The 19,998-nt window shown below is 39.6% G+C and overlaps 1 protein-coding gene across 3 annotated transcripts in view; it reads left to right on the plus strand.

Annotated features, from left to right (window-relative positions):
* Positions 1-7,229: 7,229 nt before the first annotated feature.
* Positions 7,230-19,998, plus strand: part of exoc3 (exocyst complex component 3) — a 30,793-nt gene continuing 18,024 nt past the window's right edge. Inside the window, exons 1-4 of one of the 3 annotated variants that reach the window (XM_052017092.1) lie at positions 7,230-7,391; positions 14,318-14,365; positions 17,121-17,297; positions 18,668-18,887. In XM_052017092.1, the coding sequence (XP_051873052.1) occupies positions 17,154-17,297; positions 18,668-18,887 (364 nt within the window). In that variant the 5' untranslated portion in view covers positions 7,230-7,391; positions 14,318-14,365; positions 17,121-17,153. The remainder of the gene's footprint in view (positions 7,392-14,317; positions 14,366-17,120; positions 17,298-18,667; positions 18,888-19,998) is intronic. The other 2 variants (XM_052017091.1, XM_052017093.1) reach the window with 2 other exon arrangements.

The following is a 19,998-nucleotide window of genomic DNA, read 5'->3' on the forward strand; positions in this document are numbered from 1 at the left end:
TTTTCCAAATATATAACACACACATAAGAATATCAGTATTATTTTTAACAATAAATATTGAGGTAACATTGAGGTCAGGGTTTTGGTTTTAAGTAACATTTTTTCCATTGAATCACAGCATTATTAAAAATATGATGATGCTGGAGGAGCTCAGTAGGCCAGGCAGCATCCGTGGAGAAAAGCAGGAGGTCAACGTTTCGGGTCAGGACCCTTCCTCAGGACTGAAGATAGGAAAAGGGGAAGACTGCTCTGCTTTTCCCTCCTATATATTGGGCTTCCCCTTTTCCTATCTTCAGTCCTGAAGAAGGGTCCTGACCCGAAACGTTGACGGCTTGCTTTTCTCCACGGATGCTGCCTGGCCTGCTGAGTTCCTCCGGCATCATAGTGTTTTTCGTCTAGATATTCCAGCATCTGCAGTCCTTTATTTCTCCTGCAGCAAGATTAATTAGATTTCATAAAGAGTAAAATGGTACACTTTTTATTCAATATGGCGATCTCACCGTGGTATTTCAATCCAGTTTCCTCATAAAGGTTAGTATAGGCTCTGGTTTTGCAGCTGTAATATCTGTAAGATTATTGGTGTTTGTTGCAGTTATACCTTGAAATTAATCGTACGGGTTTCCACACATGTGCATCTTAACATGGGAATCCTGAAATTGATGTCCATAATTCAGCCTTTCTCCACAGGGTGGAGCTTTGAGCAGGTTTTGCAAATGAAATCCAAAGGAAATTGATTGAATTGGCAAGAAATTCAGATCCTTGTAAACCAGTTTCAGTATGAGTACTAAGGCTTATGTAAACAGGGATGAGGCTGAGGGTCAGCCATAATTTTATTGAATGGAGGAACAGGCTTAATACCCCACTCCAGCTTCTGTCACTAACATTGTTATATTCTTAAACATTACACTTTTTTGCATTACGTCTAAATGAGCATTTAATAGCATTCTAAATGATAACAACTACTCACCCAGTTCTTTGGCCAAAAACAAAACACATTTTACGGATGTGGATTGTATTTTCCTCAGGAAAAAAAATCAAAATATGGTGAACTTAGGTTAAATTAGTTTTGAATATTTAATTTATTATATTTTAGCTTTTACTTTAACGTATGTGTACATTCCAATCTTTTGCACTCTGCTAAATGTTTAAAATATTAGCTTAAAAATGAGTTGTTTTCTTCCTGGTTTGGTGTTTCTGATAATTCAGGAACTGCCAGTTTGATTTTGTGTCTGATAGCAACTGATGTTTGTTAAGAGTGTTTCCATGCCTTAAAGATCATTAGATCTTTGCTGAGGTCAGTGGCATATTCCACTACTTCATTCCTAACTGCAGAATTTAGGCCATAATTTTCCTCATTTATTTTTTCAGTATCTTCCGTTTGTTTCTTGGACATTGACTTTTACATGAATTTTCCATCACAGTGCAAAAAGGATTCACTTTTATTCCATCTACAACATCTAGTATTAAAATAAAATGTTGAGAATAATCTTTGATTCATGAATGTTTACTGACTGCTGAAATATGCTATCAATTTTGCTGCTCATTTCTTGTAACTAAGTGTAAACACAGCAATAATGTACAGAAAGCACTTATTTATGTAACAACATCATTTAGTCTCAAAACGTATGTAATATCCTTAATACTGTGCTTTTGTTTGCTTTATATAGATGAAAAAAAGCAGTGTTGGGTTGATTTCATTGAAACAAGCACTTGCAGGTCAAGTTCAGGCTGTTACATGGTCACTGCTTCAATAATGTGCCTTAAAAGAAACTTCATAAAAATACTTACTGCTGTGGGAAAGAGATATTTGGCAGGCCATAGACTACGACAATTAAACTTCTGTTCCATGCCATTTCCCCTCTTTCCTTTTACAGAGTGCAGTATTTTTGCACTAAGATGCACCAGCCGCTATTACTTTAGAGACTATTGAAGTGGATGTATCAGATCCATTGCAAGTTTTTTAATCATATTTTATGTTCAGCTCCTGGTTGAAGTAGAGTTCTACACACTGAGTTCAGATGAAGCGCAGTTTCCAGGTGTGTCAGGGACAATATAAGGAAGTAATGTCATGTCTTCTGCTGTTGTGACATTTCTATTATGGATTGGTATGCCTGCACCTTTTAACGGAAATGGTCCGTGTTAAATCAAGGCCTCTGCACACTCGGATGAAAATAGAAGGACCTGCGAAATTACTTCAAAGAATATCGGGGAAATTCATCCCTGGTGCCCTGGCTCAGGCATCATTGATAAAACAGTTGATCTCATTATTTTCACATTGTAGGCTGTGAGAGCTTGCCATGTGGAGGTTACCACACGTTAGAATAGTGACAACAGGTCAAAAATACTCTTGGAACTCCCTAAGACAGTGAAAGAAGTGCAAATGTATTTCTTCCTTTCCCTGTGTAAACTTATAATGTTCTATACCCTCTCACTTTTTGTAACTCTTCAGTTCCCATTATAAATGGGGATATAAAGAATTTATAAAAATGACAGGACACTTGTGCAAATAAAATCCTTTAGTTTTGAATTTTAAAGATATATACAAACACTGTTTTCAGAAGCTTGTGGAGACAGTTTCCACTGAAAATAATATTTCAGAACATCAATGCAAAATAGTTTACAATATGAGTTTCATTATTTCCTTTCTTAGAATTAAGAAAAGAATATTTGCCTTAATATTTTTACAGATAACATGGATTTAACAAGAAAAACACATAGAACATTCAAGTTTTTCAATAAACAAATATCCTTTAGAATCTTCTAGAGTGAAGGATTTTCATGTTTTTGCCACTTCGCAGTGTATTAATTATTATTTTATAGCTACAAAACATTGAAAATTGTAGTTTATAAAAACTACCTGGAATAAAAAACATTGTACATATTTTATCAAAACCTTTGTAATTGCTTCTATCAATGCAACTAACACATGCTTGCACACAACAACAAAATAGTTTAAAGTACACAAAAAATGATGAGAGTGAAATATGTGTCCTCACTCATCAAAACGGTGCTGTTGTATTGAGCATTATAGTTATGTCAGAGATGTACTTGAAAAGAATGCCATTTGGTTGTATATTTTAAATGAGAAACAAGTAATGGAAATGTGCAATTTTCTTCACCCAAGAGGGAAGAGGATACGGGGAGCATTTAAGAAAAGTCAATGAATTGTGTTTGGGAAAGGGTATCCAAGGATCTGAAACAAAGGCAGGTAATTGGAGATGAGTGTGGATCAGCCATGATTTAATTCAATGGCAGGTGAATGGATTTTCCCAGATTACATGGAGCTCAAATTGATGGCTCTGTCAAAAGACAATGAGTTAAAGATCCCGTTCAGAGATATGAAAGCAGGCCAATTAAAATGAAGGCCAAGTTACTACTCAGGACAGGAAGAATCCCATGTCATAACCTGTTTCTGCAATACAAACATTTGATAACAGTGTTTTTAGAACCCTGTGAGATTGATTTTAACATTAAATTGGCAGAGTGCCGCTACACTTTGCCTACTCTCCAGGAGGTGGGGAGGGATGGAGTGAGGCCTGGCCTGATTCACATGGTATCAGCAAACTGCTTCCTGCAAGTGGAGCATCTATTTAAATAATTCCTTTATTCTGTTGCCTACTCAAGTGTTTTAATTGCATTTAATTTTTTGTAATTGCAGACTCACCTTGTGACGGGGAAATACTCATTCAGGAAAACTCCTTGATTTATTGTGAATTAACTCGTTACTTGTATAATTAACTAGACTTTACTTGACTGTTTAGCTTCTTTTGACTCGGTCTGCATCCTGGCCAATACAGTCATAGTTTGAACTGCTACATTGTCAGTTCAAATCAAATGAAACATTCCAAGTGTAACATACGATCCAATTGTCCAAGAAATAGTCTTGTGCATTTTTGCAACAGATGAAGAGTCTCAAAGACGTGTATGATATTCGTAATAATCTTAACAAAATAATGTTCATCTAATTTATATTAACTAACAGCATAAAGTATTGGATAATTTTGTTTACTTTGGTATAGTTTGGTTACAGCATCTGGAATCATCCAGTTTAAAGGTGAAAAAATCAGAGCTCTGTCAGGCAGACAAGTTATTTATTTTTACTGAGGTAATTGTAAAAAAATCATTATTTTAATTAGATATCTTCAAAAACCATAAACTCAGAGATACTCACTTGTCAATGCCCAGACATAAACAGTTCACACCTGTGGAAAGGTAGCTGGAGATAATAGGCAGCTGTGAAAGTGTGCCAATGTCATTGTACACAACTGTGAGAGAAGCAAAAGGGGCCAGATAAAGAGAAAGTGTCAGGCTTGATGCCAAATAGTTAAAGAATTTGACTTACATAGTAACTTGCATGACTTCAGGCTATCACCTGTCAAAGCTTCCATTAATACAGTATAAGAAAACACTTGGCAGGATGGCTTGGGATTTACCTCTCCCCAAGGGTGTGAGGAGTCAGATGATGACTTCCTCTCTTCCCTTCCATTGAAATTCAACATTGTAGAACTTTAATATTAAACTTCAATTTTAACTTAAATTTAATATGATGGAACTGCTGGCCAGGTAGCATTCCATCCCAAATTTCCAGTTGGCAGCCAGATCAGTTCACTGTCTGCCGAATAGATTCTAGTAACCATGTTCTCTATTTCCAACTCTGCTTCATTCTATTTTCCAAGTTGTTTCTGTAGCACGGATTTTTATTTCATCTTTCTCCTGATATGCCCCTTGCTTACACAAATAGTCCCCAGCTACTATGAAGTGTCGACAAACTGTTGACAGGTTTCAGTGAACGTTGTTCTTTGTTTGATTGCTGACATGTGTCGGAAACTGGGTATTGGTCACCCATTTTCCAAAGCTATGAGGAGGAGGCCTGGGTTCCATCAAGCACAAGAACTCAACAATGTGACTGAGATCAAAACATCATCATGCATGGAATGCTCAGAATAAACCGCAAACTTAGCTGTGCATTCCTAACTGCATTCTTGGGTTGCAGACATTCCTGGAACAGATGGCACATATTGCCTATTGACAGTTCACTGAAAAGGTGGAGACGCAAATGAATGGTTTGCTAGATTGCTCCACAGGGTAAGTAGCAGGCAACTGAGGAAAGGCAGGGGGCCGATAGCCATAAGTCCTCCAAGTCTCAACCTCACCTATGCTAGTTCAGAAAGGACTGTGGAAAAATTGCTGCCTCCCATCAGGCGAGGCTGGGTAAGAAAGATGGCAAACCCAAACCCCCACCTGCCTCAATGGTAAGTGATGCCTTGACATTGCTTGAAGCCTGAGCCATGATCCTAGGTGATAGTGTGACTGGGCATGAGATATCCCTCAGAATAGAAGAGTATTATTTAATTGGTGTGAAACTATTAACTGCTGTTGCTCAAAGAGACCTGGGGTTCTCATAAAAGAAACTGAAAGTTAGCACACTGGTGCACTAAGTAATTGGAAGGCAAATGGAATGTTGGTCTTCATTGAGAAGGGGATGGAGTATTAGAGTAAGGGTGTCTTGTAGTAACTGTCACTGTGACACCATACCTGGGTTACCCTGCACAGTTTCTGTCTCCTCATTTCACAAAGGAGATGCTTCTGGAGAGGTAGTGCAGTGAAGATTCAATTAATAAATTCTTGAGGTAAGGGGTTGTCCCATGATTCAGCACAGCAGACTCTGGGCTCTCTGGTTAGCTAAATGAGAGGTGATCTCATTAGAGCAGTGGAGATACTGTGAGGATGTCTCCCCCTGATGGATGAGTCCTGGAAATAGGAAGTCTTAGGATGAGGACGACTTCCTTAATCTTTGGAAGGCTGCATGCACCAAAGAGAGCTGCGAATGGTGAGTCATTAAGGATATTCAAGGCCAAGACAGATAAATTCTTCAATTACAATGTTCATTTTGGGTTAAAGCCCCATTCCCAACTGTAGCTTAAATCAGGAAAGAACCAGAAAGGGGGGTTGCAGTCGTAATGAACACATACACTTCCTGTTTACCAGGACAATCAGCACCTGAAAAACAGTCACTTTGCAGTCAAATTTCTAAGTAAATATCACTGCGATGTTGGATAAAGTGTTGAATCTTTGTAAACTGCAATTAAAGTAGTTGAATCTTTTGTGAATTAAAGCACTGAGTGGTTTTAGGTCACAAGTCTGTTTAAAAACCATGCATTGTTACCATGGGAATCTTCTTAACAATCCATTAACTGTGGGTATTTAGAATATGTAACCTACTACGACAATGTGTAATTCAAGCAAATAGCACAGAAGGATGCCCTCGAAAGGAGGTTGGATAAAAATCTGAAGGATAAAGGAATAGACAAATATGTTGATAAAGTGAGCTGAGAAGATCTATTTAAAGCATAAACATGTGCCTGGTCCAGTTTGATCACTGATTTAGATTTGATCACTGATTTAAATTCTATGTAAGCACAACAGTGCTTAAATTAGAATACAAAAATGCTAATGCAACCCTTCACATTTCCCTCAAAATGCACAAACTATTTTACCCCTTTGACATTTAGATTTTCCTCTACCCATTTTCATATTACTAATTTGTAGGCAGTCTCCCGGAATCAAGAACTTGTTTCCACTTCAGTTCTGTGGGTTTCTGACGTAGCCGATGAGGCCAATGTGAGACCGGCAGACTGGGGCAGAGGGTATCTTTCAGGAGAGGTAGGTGTTCAGTGGCATCCCAAGGGCTTCTTCTCCACGTTGAACCATCATCTCCCATGCATCCCCAGGAGTCAGTGGGGATGTTGCACTTTTTTCAAAGAAGCTTTGAGAAAAGTCTTGAATCTTTTCATTTGCCCAACTGGCAATCTCTTCTGACAAAAGAGCTTGAAATAGGGGTCACTTTCAGGATCAGTTGTTCGGCATGCAAACAGAAACTCATGGCGCCTCAATGCTAGGCGTGTTGACCTGGGAGAGGGGCAGACATTAATCAGGAGACACAAGGGACTGCAGATGCTGAAATCTGAAGCAACACACGAGATGCTGGAGGAACTCAGGGGGTCAGGCAGCACCCATGGAAGGAAATGGACAGTCGACGTTTCGGGTCCAGACCCTTCATCTAGATTCATTGATTTGCTCGTCTTACGGTGGAGGATCCTACAGGGACTGCGCGAGTGGGATCTCTTCAGTGCACTGTAGCTGCTCGAAGCTGAGCAGCTCTCAGACATCACATCAGGTGAATCGTTGGCGCAGCAGCTTGGAGATGTCACTTTGTCCCTTCAGGGCCGGAAATGATTGCAAGGGTGGGCGTTATCGCCGAGCATTCTGGGACTTGCAGTTCAGCGGTGCGAACTACACTGCCCGTCAGGCTCAGCAGCTTCCGGAAGGGCAGGTGTCGGTCGGTCGGTCGGTCGGTCGGCCGGCGTAGCGGGGGTCCGCGCGCTGTCCTGGTCAGTGAACGTTCCATTCCGTTATTGTTTCCCGCCACGCGCAGCGCCCGGTGCCCTGCGGGGCGGGCGGCCCCGGGACTGGGGGAGGAGAGGGGAGGGAGGAGGGGCTGGGGGCTGGAACCTGCGGCCTGGCGGTGCCGCTCGGGAAGGCACGGCCAGGGGAGACTGAGGAGAGCCTCTGCAGGGACGGGTAGTCGGTGTCAGGGCAGCGTCGGGCTCTGGCGGCCGGTGGAAGCAGTTAGTTTCGGTATTGTCTCTGGCTACATCTGCTGTTGTAGTTTAAGGCTCTCGGAGCCCATGTTGTTGCCGTTTCGGCTTTATAACTGTGCATTGTTGCAGTCTCACAACCTTCAGTATTCAGCAATGCAGCCTTTGGCACTGGGGTGGATTACAATTCCAATGGTAACCGCTGCATCCCATTACACTTTTAGTGTCTGACGCTGTTTTATCATCGCTGTTCCACATTATCAGAATTTTGCGCATCTTGTCAAGTATTACTGTGCGGGACTCGTGATGCATTTTGTTGGTGTCCACGGTTGTGTTAGAATTTCAGAGTCCAGTGCTACATGTTGTTTTGGTCTTGGGATGTTATGCTCCCCATTGCAGTGCATTGTATTTTTTTTGTATACTCAGTCCTTGTTATTCGCATGAGATAAGAATACAGACCTCTAGTGAATACCACTCAGGATCTCTTGTGTGTGGAAGTATTAACGTGACCTCTTCCCATTCCTAAATCATAGTTCTGTAAACTATAAGATTACTGTGATGGGAGGGAGGGGTCTTGCTGAAATTCTCCTTTGTTTCTACAGAAACCTTCATCTTAATGACCACAGATCCAACTCAATGGTTACAAATTGTTGCTGCTCTGAGTTTTTGAGGTGTGCAATTGCTTTGCCTGAAGCTGGCAAGAATGGGAGGAATGCCTGGGAGGATTTCCAGGCATTGCACGTGACATTTGGAGCTCAGCCCTGCTTCTGTTCCATGTTATTATGTCGTGATTAGGGAGAGGCTGGATACACTGTCCTTTTCCTGGGAAGTCTCTGGCAGAAGTCTGCCAATTACACAAATGCCATAGGGGAGGGACTCTGGATGATCACACCAGTGTTTACTGACACTCCCAATGTTGCATGAGTATGTGGATCCATGGAGTGCAGATCAACAAATAACAAGGACTGGGTTTATTGCTGTTTCATGGGCGATACTATATCATCAGAATGGAGAAGGCATTCTTGAAGGGTATTTCGAAAACTTAATGCCATATGAACAGGTAGACATGGCCTTAGTTTAATATCTTCCTAGGAATGTCTCACCTCCAGAAATGCACTCCCTAAGGGGGAAATTCAAATGTCAAGCACATTTATCTGTTCAAGCTCTACATCAGGGATTGAACCTACTGACCTTCAGAAGTGAAAACATTATCACTGAGCCAAGCTCGTCCTTGTTTATAATATTCCTGAACTACACTACCCTTGGCGTACCCTGCTGTATGCCATTTACATTTCCTTGTTCCAATTGCTTGACAATAGTCAGACATTTAAAAAGTGTAGAGCAGATGGTTCTTGGAGTGCATGTTCACTGTTTTCTGAGGGCAGACGGTTAAGTAGATAAGATGGTCAAGAATCAATACCTCTATTAGCTGAGGTATAGAATACACATGAGCACAGAGGTCATGATAGAATTGTATTAAACACTGGTTTATTATTTCCTCGTGTACTGAGACATAGTGAAAACCTTTGTTTGCTGCCATCCAGACAGATCATGCCATACACAAGTTCATTGAGGTAGTAAAAAAACAAACAGAATGCACATCGTAGTGTTGCAGCTCCAGAGAAAGTGCATTGCAGGTAAACAAATAAAGTGCAAGGGCTGCGACATAGTAGGTTGGGTGATCAAGAATTTATCTCTAGCATATGAGAGGTTCATTCAAGAGTCTGATAACAGCGGGATAAAAGCTGTCCTTGAGTCTGGTGGTATGTGCTTTCAAGCTTGTGTATCTTCTGCCCAATGGGAGAGGGGTGCAGAGGGAATGACTGGGGTGAGAGGGATCCTTGATTACGTTGGCTGTGGGAAGTGTGGGCGGAGTCAATGGAGGGAAGGCTGATTTGCGTGATGGATTGGATTGCATTCACAACTCTCTGCAAATTCCTGTGGACTTGGGCAGAGCAGTTGCCATGCCACTCTGATGCATCTGAATAGGATGCTTTCTATAGTTCATCTGTTAAAAAAAGATTAGTAAAAGTCAATAGGGACATGCAAGCTACACAAAGGATGTGATTACAATTTATAGGGTCCAAAGATTTGAGGAAGGTGTTAAGTTTGGATAATTATAGTGATCAGAAGATGCTGGCTAGGTTGAGTTTATTTTCTTTGCAACAAGGGAAAATTTGGATAATTTAATTGAGGTTTGTAAAATGAGAGGCCTAGATGGTGAAAAGAGATCACCCATTTCCTTTCCTAGACAGAACAAAAATGAAGGACCATAGATTTATGTTAGTAGAAGGATTAGAGGGGGTTGAGAATTTTGTTTTTTCACATGATAGGGGCATGGAACTCACTGCCTGAAAAGTTGGTTGAAGCAGAAATCTTTATCACATTCAATTTAAAATGAATAAACCTTTCGTGGGAGAGTCATAAACAACAGAACTTAGCTGAAAAATAAGGCGCTGGTCATTTAAAACTGAGGTGCATAGAAATTTCCTGTCTCAGAGGTAGTGAATCTCTGGAATCCTCTGCCCTTGAGGGTGGTGGAGGCCAGATCATTAGATATATTTAAGGTGGAGATAGATGATTGTGTGAAAGGTCAAGGAATTGAGGGTTATGGGGAACTGGCAGAGAGGGAATTGAGTCCGGCATAAATCAGCTGTGATCATATTGATTGGCAGGGCAGGGCTGAGGGGCCTGGTGGCATATTGTGTTCCTATTTTCTATTCCTATTGCTGAGTTCCTCCAGCGTCTTGTTTTTTTTTTATCTAGATTCCAGTATCTGCAGTCCTTTGTTTCTCTTCTGTTTTTTTTGCAATCTAAGGCTATGGACTAAGAACTGGAAAGTGGATTAACTTTAAAGTCCATATTTGGACATGACATAAGCTGAATAGCTGCCCCCTTTGCCATAAATCTCTATGATCCACCTGTTATTCACATTATGTATTATGGTACATAATTACACTAGTATTATGCTTTGCCTTAAGCCATAGTGCAAACAGAAGTGTTATTTGCAGAGGGCATTCTGAGCTTTGATGCCTGTATGGTATACTAACTGGTAGCAATATCAAAGTCGAGTTTATTGTTATGTACACAAGTACATGTATGCATAGGTGCAATGAAAATCTTACTTGCAGCAGCATCACAGGCACATAGCATCATAAAAAGCAGCATTCACAAGAAAAACAGAAATTAAACAAAAATTATACACAATTTTTTTTTACAAGAAAACACAATGTAGAACAAAAAAAAAACAAGTCCATTTTAGTGCAAAGTGATCAGAATTGTCTTGGTGTTGCTCAAGTGTTGCTTAAACTGTAATGGTGATTAGGATTTTGCCAGTTGGTTCAAGAACTGAATGGTTTAAAGAGAGTAGCTGTTCTTGAATCTGGTGGTGTGAGACTTCAGGCATCTGTACCTCCTTCCCGATGGTAGCTGCGAAAAGAAGGCATGGCCTAGATAGTGGGGATCTTTGATGTGGATGCTGCCTTCTTGAGACAGCACCTCCTGCAGATACTACCAGTGGTGGGGAAGGATGTGCCTATGATGTATTGGACAGAGTCCACTATTCTCTGCAGCTTCTTGTGTTGCTGCACATTCGAATTGCCGTACCAGACCATGATGCAACCAGTCAGGATACTTTCAACAGTACATCTGTAGAAGTTTGTTAGAGTGTTTGGTGACAAGCCGAGCCTCTTTAACCTCCTAAGAAAGTAAAGACGCTGGTGCGCTTTCCTTATGATTGCATCTATGTGCTGGGCCCAGGATAAGTCATTTGATATGTTAACACCCAGGAATTTAAAGCTGCTGACTCTCCACCACTGATTTCCCCCAATGTAGACTGGTGCACGTTCACCCTCCTTCCCCTCCCTGAAGTCAACAATCAGCTCTTTAGTTTTGCTGATGTTGAGTGAGATGTTGCTGTTACGGAATTACTCGTGTGGATTTAATCTTTGTAACAGAGAAGTGCCTGGTAAATACACCAGTATTATGGTTACTGAAGACAGCAAAATTTATTTTTGTTTAACTTGTACAGGTTGATTGGACAGGTTGATAGGAATACTCTGGGAAATACCTGCTACTGATATCAGAATGAAAATATAATGTTTATCATTTATTTGCACATATACCTAATTTATTGTTTTTTAACGTTTCCAAATTACACAATTGACTTCCTTTTTTCAGATAAGTTCTGAGAATTTTTTCTTGATATTGTGCTAATTATTTTCATGCAGTAAAATTGTAACTGCATTTTTGTTGTTACTTTGAGGAATGTATCTGCATTTTGAAAATGACTTCTCCATTAACAGTGACAGTATTTTGATGTATGAAACTGGAAATTTTTCTCATCTTGCAGTTTGTTGATTTTCTGCAGCTGATAAATTTCTGCTTTCCTGAATAAATACAATTTTTTAAAAAGATAGGGCATTCCTCACATTCATTTAGCTGCTGTGCTCAACATTAGAATTTTTTTACTGAGTTAGGTTCTCGCTCCGTGTTTCTGCACCTCAACTCATTTATGTCTTTCTGCTCTTTGCTTCCTGCATTATTCCAATCTACATAATTGCAATTTAATCAGAATAAAATTAGTTTTTTCAAAATGATGGAGCTTGGCGTTATGGCAATCGTGCCTATAATACTTTGTAATTTGTGTTTACAACTCTGAGCTGACTGGGAAGAAAGAACAACAGCAGCACATGCTCCTGCTGCCATCAAACAATAAGCAAGACGTGCATCCATCAAGCATATAATATTTTCTTTAATATTATATTATGTGCTTCAACACATTGCTTAATGGGAAATGGGCAAAACTAATGGGCAAAAGCTGGTACAACACAACAAGATTAAAGGTTAAAAGTAAAACTGGTAGTTCATTGATTTTGGGCTTGAGCTTTAAAAGCCAGAATATTGTAGGAGTTTAGTAAATAATGCACATAAGAGGAGATGGAGTGAGGCTTCTTAGTTTAAAACACAGAGAGGGTGCTGGAAGGAAGCATGTATAGTGGCATGCAAAAGTTTGGCACCCCTGGTCAAAATTCCTGTTACTGTGAATAGTTAAGCAAGTAAAAGATGACCTGATTTCCAAAAGGCATAAAGTTAAGAGATGACACATTTCTTAATATTTTAAACAAGATTACTTCTTTATTTCCATCTTTTACAGTTTCAAAATAACAAAAAAGGAAAAGGGCCGAAGCAAAAATTTGGGCACCCTGCATGGTCAGTACTTAGTAACACGCCCTTTGGCAAGTATCACAGCTTGTAAACGCTTCCTGCAGCCAGCTAAGAATCTTTCACTTCTTGTTTGGGGGTTTTCGCCCATTCTTCCTCGCAAAAGGTTTCTAGTTCTGTGAGATTCTTGGGACGTCTTGCAAGCACTGCTCTTTTGGGGTCTATCCACAGATTTTCGATGATGTTAGGTCGGGGGGACTGTGAGGGCCATGGCAAAACCTTCAGCTTGTGCCTCTTGAGGTAGTCTATTTGTGGATTTGAGGTGTGTTTAGGATCGTTATCCCTTTGTAGAAGCCATCCTCTTTTCATCTTCAGCTTTTTTTTAAACAGACGGTGTGATGTTTGTTTCCAGAATTTGCTGGTATTTATTGAATTCATTTTCCCTCTACCAGTGAAATGTTCCCCGTGCCACTGGCTGCAGCACAAGCCCAGAGCATGATCGATCCACCCCGTGCTTAACAATTGGAGAGGTGTTCTTTTCATGAAATTCTGCACCCTTTTTTCTCGAAACTTTCCTGCGTCCTCACCACAAAATTCAGTGTCAGAAGTTTGCAAAGGAACATCTAAACAATCCTGATGCATTTTGGAAACAAATCCTGTGGACTGATGAAGTTAAAACAGAACTTTTTGGCTGCAATGAGCAAAGGTATGTTTGGAGAAAAAAGGGTGCAGAATTTCATGAAAACTGTTAAGCACGGGTGGATCGATCATGCTTTGGGCTTGTGTTGCAGCAGTGGCACAGGGAACATTTCACTGGTAGAGGAAGAATGAATTCCGATAAATACAGCAAATTCTGGAAGCAAACCATCACACCGTCTGTGAAAAAAAAACTGAAGATGAAAAGAGGATGGCTTCTACAAAAGGATAACGATCCTAAACACACCTCAAAATCCACAATAGACTACCTCAAGAGGCACAAGCTGAAGGTTTTTGCCATGGCCCTTACAGTCCCCCAACCTAAACATCATTGAAAATCTGTGGATAGACCTCAAAAAAGCAGTGCATGCAAGACGGCCCACAAATCTCACAGAACTAGAAACCTTTTGCAAGGAAGAATGGGTGAAAATCCCCCAAACAAGAATTGAAAGACTCTTAGCTGGCTGCAGAAAGCGTTTACAAGCTGTGATACTTGCCAAAGGGGGGGTTACTAAGTACTGACCGTGCAGGGTGTCCAAACTTTTGCTTCGGGCCCTTTTCCTTTTTTGTATTTTGAAAGTGTAAAAGGTGGAAATAAAAAAGTAATCTTGTTTAAAATATTAAAGAAATGTGTCATCTTTAACTTTTATGCCTTTTGGAAATCAGGTCATCTTTACTTGCTTAGCTATTTACAGTAACAGAATTTTGACCAGGGGTGCCCAAACATTTGCATGCCACTGTACCTCATTGCACAATCAAGGTTTGGAAGCAAAAAAAGGATAAGTGACATGTATTTCAAACTGCAATAATAGTCACGTTCTATTTGCATTAACTAAATGATGTTTGTTTTTCTAATGCAGGTTGAACCTCAAGCATCAGAAGTCTCCAGAAATTAGCAGAAAACTGAAGTGAGTGTGATGTATTGCAAATATTATACCTTATTTGATCTAAACCAGTGCATGATTTTTATTTATATATAAAAATATTAATAATTACGGATCTTGGGAGTTGCTTGAAATTACTAAAGTGAACGGCATCTTAAAATGTTATCTTTTAAAAAAAATTATAGTCCAGTGATTCACAGTTGAGTTTTTTTGCCTTAAACCATAGTGCCAAAGGTGTTACTTGCAGAGGTCATTCTGAGCTTTATGATGCCTATAATGGTATACTAACTGTGTAGCAATGTGTGGAATTTAATGTTTGTAATCGAAGTGCATGAGAGAGATGAATTTTCCTCCAGCTTAATTGTTACAATTACATAAAATCATCTTGTTGATGAATCATGGAACTAGGCATTTATTTTACACTAGGTTGCAAGCAAAAAAAAATTGATAAAACAATTTATCCATGAGACATTGGGTAGATTGGGTGAGTGCAGTCATGTATCATGCACTAATCTTTAAGAATGGTTCCCAAGTACTTCTGTACAATGAAAACTGCTGGATTTGAAAACAAAATTACTCTTCTTTCTATATTGTTCTATTTCATCCAATGTCTTGTGCACCATAGGTGGCTAACTAAAGGAGTTAAGGACAGTGTTGAATTGAAAGAACATACCTACAATGACTATGTACTGTAGCCAAATTTGCTGATGAAAGAAATATTGAGGAGGACACAGAGTTTGCAAAGGGATGTAGAAAGGATGTAGAAACATGAAGTTGCCTGATGGAATATAATGTGGGAAAATTTGAGGTTATCTATTCACTTTGGGTTTTGAAGGAAAAAATGAAAAACAAGTTCCTATTTAAATAGGATGGGATTACAAGACGTTGTAGTACATAGGAACCTACGAGGCCTGGTGCATTGAACACAAAGGGTTGGTACGCAGATACAACAAATAATTAGTTTATTGTAAGGAATGTGGAATGTAAAAGAATGAAAGTTTTGATACAATTTTACAGGATGTGGACAAAACTGGACCAAGAATGTTGTGTGGGATGAAGGGGTTGATGTATGAAGAGAAGTTGAGCTTATGCTTGTCGAAACATACAAGTCTGAGGATGATTAATAGAGAAGATATTTCCTTTCATGGGGATATCTAGAACTAAGGAATAAGGGATCTCCACTTAACATGGAATTTCTTCTGAGGGTTGTGACTTTTTGGAATTCTTTACCTGAGAGAGCTGTGGAGGCAAAGTCATTGAATATATTCAAGTTGGAGATTGACAGACATTTGAACTGCAAGGTAGTGAAAGAGAATGGGCAGAGGGAGGTGCTGAGGCCAAGATTAGGTCAGCTTTTGAATTGTGCAGCAGTCTTGTGCGGCTGACTTGCTGTTTATTCTTATCCAGTAGATGTCTTTCCAGAATTGAACAAGCATTCTTTTGTTTCATATTTCCCACAACTGATGTGTTCTGTCTCTCATGGTTCCAACATGTTCTTCTGCTTTATTTTTCCTCTCTGTTCTCATATCTCTAACTAGGTGGCTCCAAAAACATTGTGTCCTCCAGACAACTTTGGTCTCCATCCTATCACAGACGTTAACTCCATTTCTTTTTCTATAGATGCTGCGTAATCTGCTGAATATCTCCAGCATTTTTTATTTATGAAAATTTAAGGAATATAAGTAGGCATAAGCTGTACACTCCAGCCAACTCTGCCATTCAATAACATGGCTGATCCTTTGTTTTGTCTGCTTTTGTAACCAATCCCTATACCCTCTGATTTTCTTAGGAGAGGTGTAATCATATATAAAATTAAAACCTGATTCGATCCAGAACACACAAATTTCCATTCCTGGTCTAAACCAACTATTGTTGGAAACACATCTATTTCAAGTATGCTCCACAAATGCCATAATGCCAAGCAAATCATCTTGACTTGAATGAAGTTCCAAGGCAGCCTGGAATGGTATGGCCCAGCCTGCATGTCATATCAGAATAAATACCTGACTCGACCTCAACCTGACACACATGGGTTGGGTTCCTTTGGACTTGGCAGCATCCCTGCTGTCTCCAAAAATTTGGTGAAATCAACCATGAATAAACTGAGATAGAATTCATGAAGGTACTTCAGTTAGTGTAAGCATCTTATTGATGATGCTCTTTAAATCTCTTTGATTCTTTCTTGGTCCTTGGCAAGATCGCAGATAGTGTTGTGTGAAAGTGAAGATGTCCTTTGCTTTGTAGGGAAGTATTGTCATGAAGTTGGCATTTGGGGAGGATGAGAAATTTAGAGGGTTCTTTCCAATCACTGATTTGCCTGCCTGAAAAGAGTCATTGACATTGAGTAGGAGCAGGTTGTCTGTTGTAGTTTTGGTGACTGTGTGTATATTTCTTCAGCTAGATGCTTGATACATGCAGAAACCATCACCTTGACTCTTATTTCATGTTGCTCAATTTGATTTTGAAACAGAATGTACACCCTTCCTCCCCCCCCCCCCCCCCCCCCCTCCCAAATGGTCACATCACACTTTTCCCACATGGACAGCCACGTTACTAGTTACTACCACAAGCAGTCTACCTTGCTCTTTCAAGTTGGCTTGTTGGGTATTAGTGCAAATGACAGGTCTGCCCGTTGGTGCCTAGCCAACTGGGCAATCATCAAAAGCTTCCTTTTCATTGTGAGACGTGCAAAAATCAAAAGATTGAATGAAATGGCATGAAATGTCTGAAAATGTTAGAATGTGTAAAATGTAATTTGACTTAAATAAATATCCCAAAGGACTTAAATGCTCTTGCAGTAGACGTTGTGAACATGGAAGAAACTGATAGGGAAGCTGTGTCGACAGCTGCACAGCGAGTGGCTGGAATGCTTCAACGACCTGATCAACTGGACAAAGTGGAGCAGTATCGCAGGCGAGAAGCTCGGAAGAAGGCCTCTGTGGAGGCCAGACTAAAGGTATGTACACCAAGTGAAGAGGAAGCATTCATTTGCATGTAACTAAAAAAAACCTCCAATGTGTCTATTGCATTACTGTATAAACAGCAATTTTACTAATAACTAGTCAATTTCCTGTGTCAAAGTTGGCTACTTGAAGACTGATATCTTCCACTGCAGGGCCAACATTGACAGAAAGCAACAAGTCCAGGACTTCAATACAGATATTTCTTAAAGCTATTCTAATACTGTACAGACTTGGTTTCTTCTTTTCTGCTGACATTCAGTCTTGTTTTTAACATTTTGTTTAAGTAATAAATATATTTTCAGATTTTAATTAACTTAAATGATGCGAACTCCTTCCATTTAGAAGATACCTTAGGTGGATAAAGTTTAAATATTTCAGTAATTAATTGTTCTATAGAAGGATTTACAGTCTTAATTACTCAGGAACATTTTCAATGACAATTGCATAGTGAAAGTTGCTATTTTTATGCATCTATTTACAATACAAACTAATTATGTTGAAGATAATTAATCTAAATTTTAAATGATCTTCATTTTGAGGTTTGTATTTTTTCAATGCTGCATCATTGATATGTAATGCATCCGTGATCAAGAACTTGCTTAGCCCTAAATCGCATGTGGTAGAAGTTATATCGTGGAAACAGAATGCTTCTGCTAATATACATGTATCAGCTGTGACTCTGCAAATGAACAGAGAAAAATGCTTCAGAGTAGAATTGTCTATGGTTTTAAGCTTCAAAGTGTGTGTGTTCAAAATTTAAACCACAGCCATGCATAGAAAATAAGAGCTCTCATATGTGTTAATCTGTGGTTTCCAAAATATGTTAAATAGTATGTCTACCATATCAATCATGGGAATATCACATTGTTCAGAAACTGGACTTATTGGTATTGGTTTATTATTGTCACTTGTACCGAGGTACAGTGAAGAACTTGTCTGGTGTACCGTTTATACAGATCAATTCATTGCACAATGCATTGAGGTAGTACAGGGTAAAACCAATAACAGAATACAGACTAAAGTGTCACAGCTACAGGGAGTGCATTGCAGGTAGACAATAAGGTGCAAGGTCATAACAAGGTAGATTGAGAGGTCAAGAGTCCATCTCAGCATATAAAGGAACTGTTCAATAGTCTTATCACAGTGGGATAGAAGCTGTCCTTGAGCCTGGTTGTATATGCCCTCAGGCTCCTGTATCTTCTGCCTGATGGGAGAGGGGAGAAGAGAGAATGACCCAGGCGGGCGGGGTCTTTGATTATGTTGGCTGCTTCAAGCTTTGAATTTTTTCCCAGGAGCTTCTGGAATTAGTTTTGTTTCTGCCATGCAAGTCTTAACATACCGTTCTTTATAATTGTCTTTTCAGGCAGCTATCCAGTCCCAGTTGGATGGAGTACGGACGGGTCTCAGTCAGCTTCACAATGCTTTGAATGATGTTAAGGACATACAGCATTCCTTGGCAGATGTCAGTAAGGACTGGAGACAGAGCATTAACACTATAGAGAACCTGAAGGATGTGAAAGATGCTGTGGTTCAGCATAGCCAGCTGGCAGCGGCTGTCGAAAACCTGAAAAACATTTTCTCGGGTAATTCCTATCATTTGGATTTTTGCTAATGATGGTTCTCGAATGATAGGTCAGGTGAAATGGCAGATAAGGGGGTGGGTGGTCTGATTTGGGGGGGGGGGTGGGCGGGCAGTGGAATAATTTCGGGGTGAAAGCATCTTGGGTTGTAAGTTGACAGTCAGCAATTTTATCAAACAATTCTATTTCTCAATGACATTCATGATGTCAATATGTTTTAAACACTATATGGCAAATGAAATAATTTGAAGTTTAGTCACTATTGTAATCCCAGCAGCCAATTTACAAGCACCAATACAATGAAAATCAATTTTTAGTGACATTGGCTGAGGGAATAAATGTTGGCCAAGACATGAGCCAATTAGTCTCAAGTGAAATGAAATGCCTCTGACAACTTAGAATTGCCTTGGTATACTTCTGGATTGTCTGCTTAGATTTTGTGTTTAACCCTGGAGTGGGACTTGAACTTTCCAACTTGATGAGACCTGTTGCAAGCGAGTCCTAGCTGATACTCACAAATGTGGGTGCAGGCATTTTTAATTACTTGTATTTATACAGCTTTATACAACTTTAAAATGGCAATTGGTTAGCCCATACAATTGAACCACATGTGATCTAAAAGTCTTAGAAATGCTGTGTTCAATGTGTCAGCGTATTAATTAGTAATGACAGTACAAAATCTAAACAGCGTCAAAATATTGTTCTGATGAGCATCACTGGGTGAATATGATTCACTGGTTAATAAGCCATATTAAGGAACAAGTAATTATTGGAAAGAAGCATAAGATGCATTTCCACATTTAGCTGGGGAAGGCTGTGACCTAACTAGAATCACTGAAAGAAAAGTTTTTTGCACTCTTGCTACTATAAGGCAGCAATTATTTTCCCATAGTTTTTTGCATTGCTATGCCTTCTGAGAGTCATTTCAAGGATGAATTCTTAAGCATATTTATCTTAAAATGTAATGTAGTAATTCTGTGCTCAACAAATGTCAGAAGTCCATCAGGCCTTTGTAGTTGAACTTTGGAGCCATGCAGGTTTTATTCTGTGTATAGTACTACATCATAGAATTACTTCACACAGAAAGAGGGTATTTGGCCCATCCTTTTGAAAG

Source organism: Pristis pectinata, chromosome 5 (genome assembly GCF_009764475.1).
Source record: "Pristis pectinata isolate sPriPec2 chromosome 5, sPriPec2.1.pri, whole genome shotgun sequence".
Taxonomy (NCBI): Eukaryota; Metazoa; Chordata; class Chondrichthyes; order Rhinopristiformes; family Pristidae; genus Pristis; species Pristis pectinata.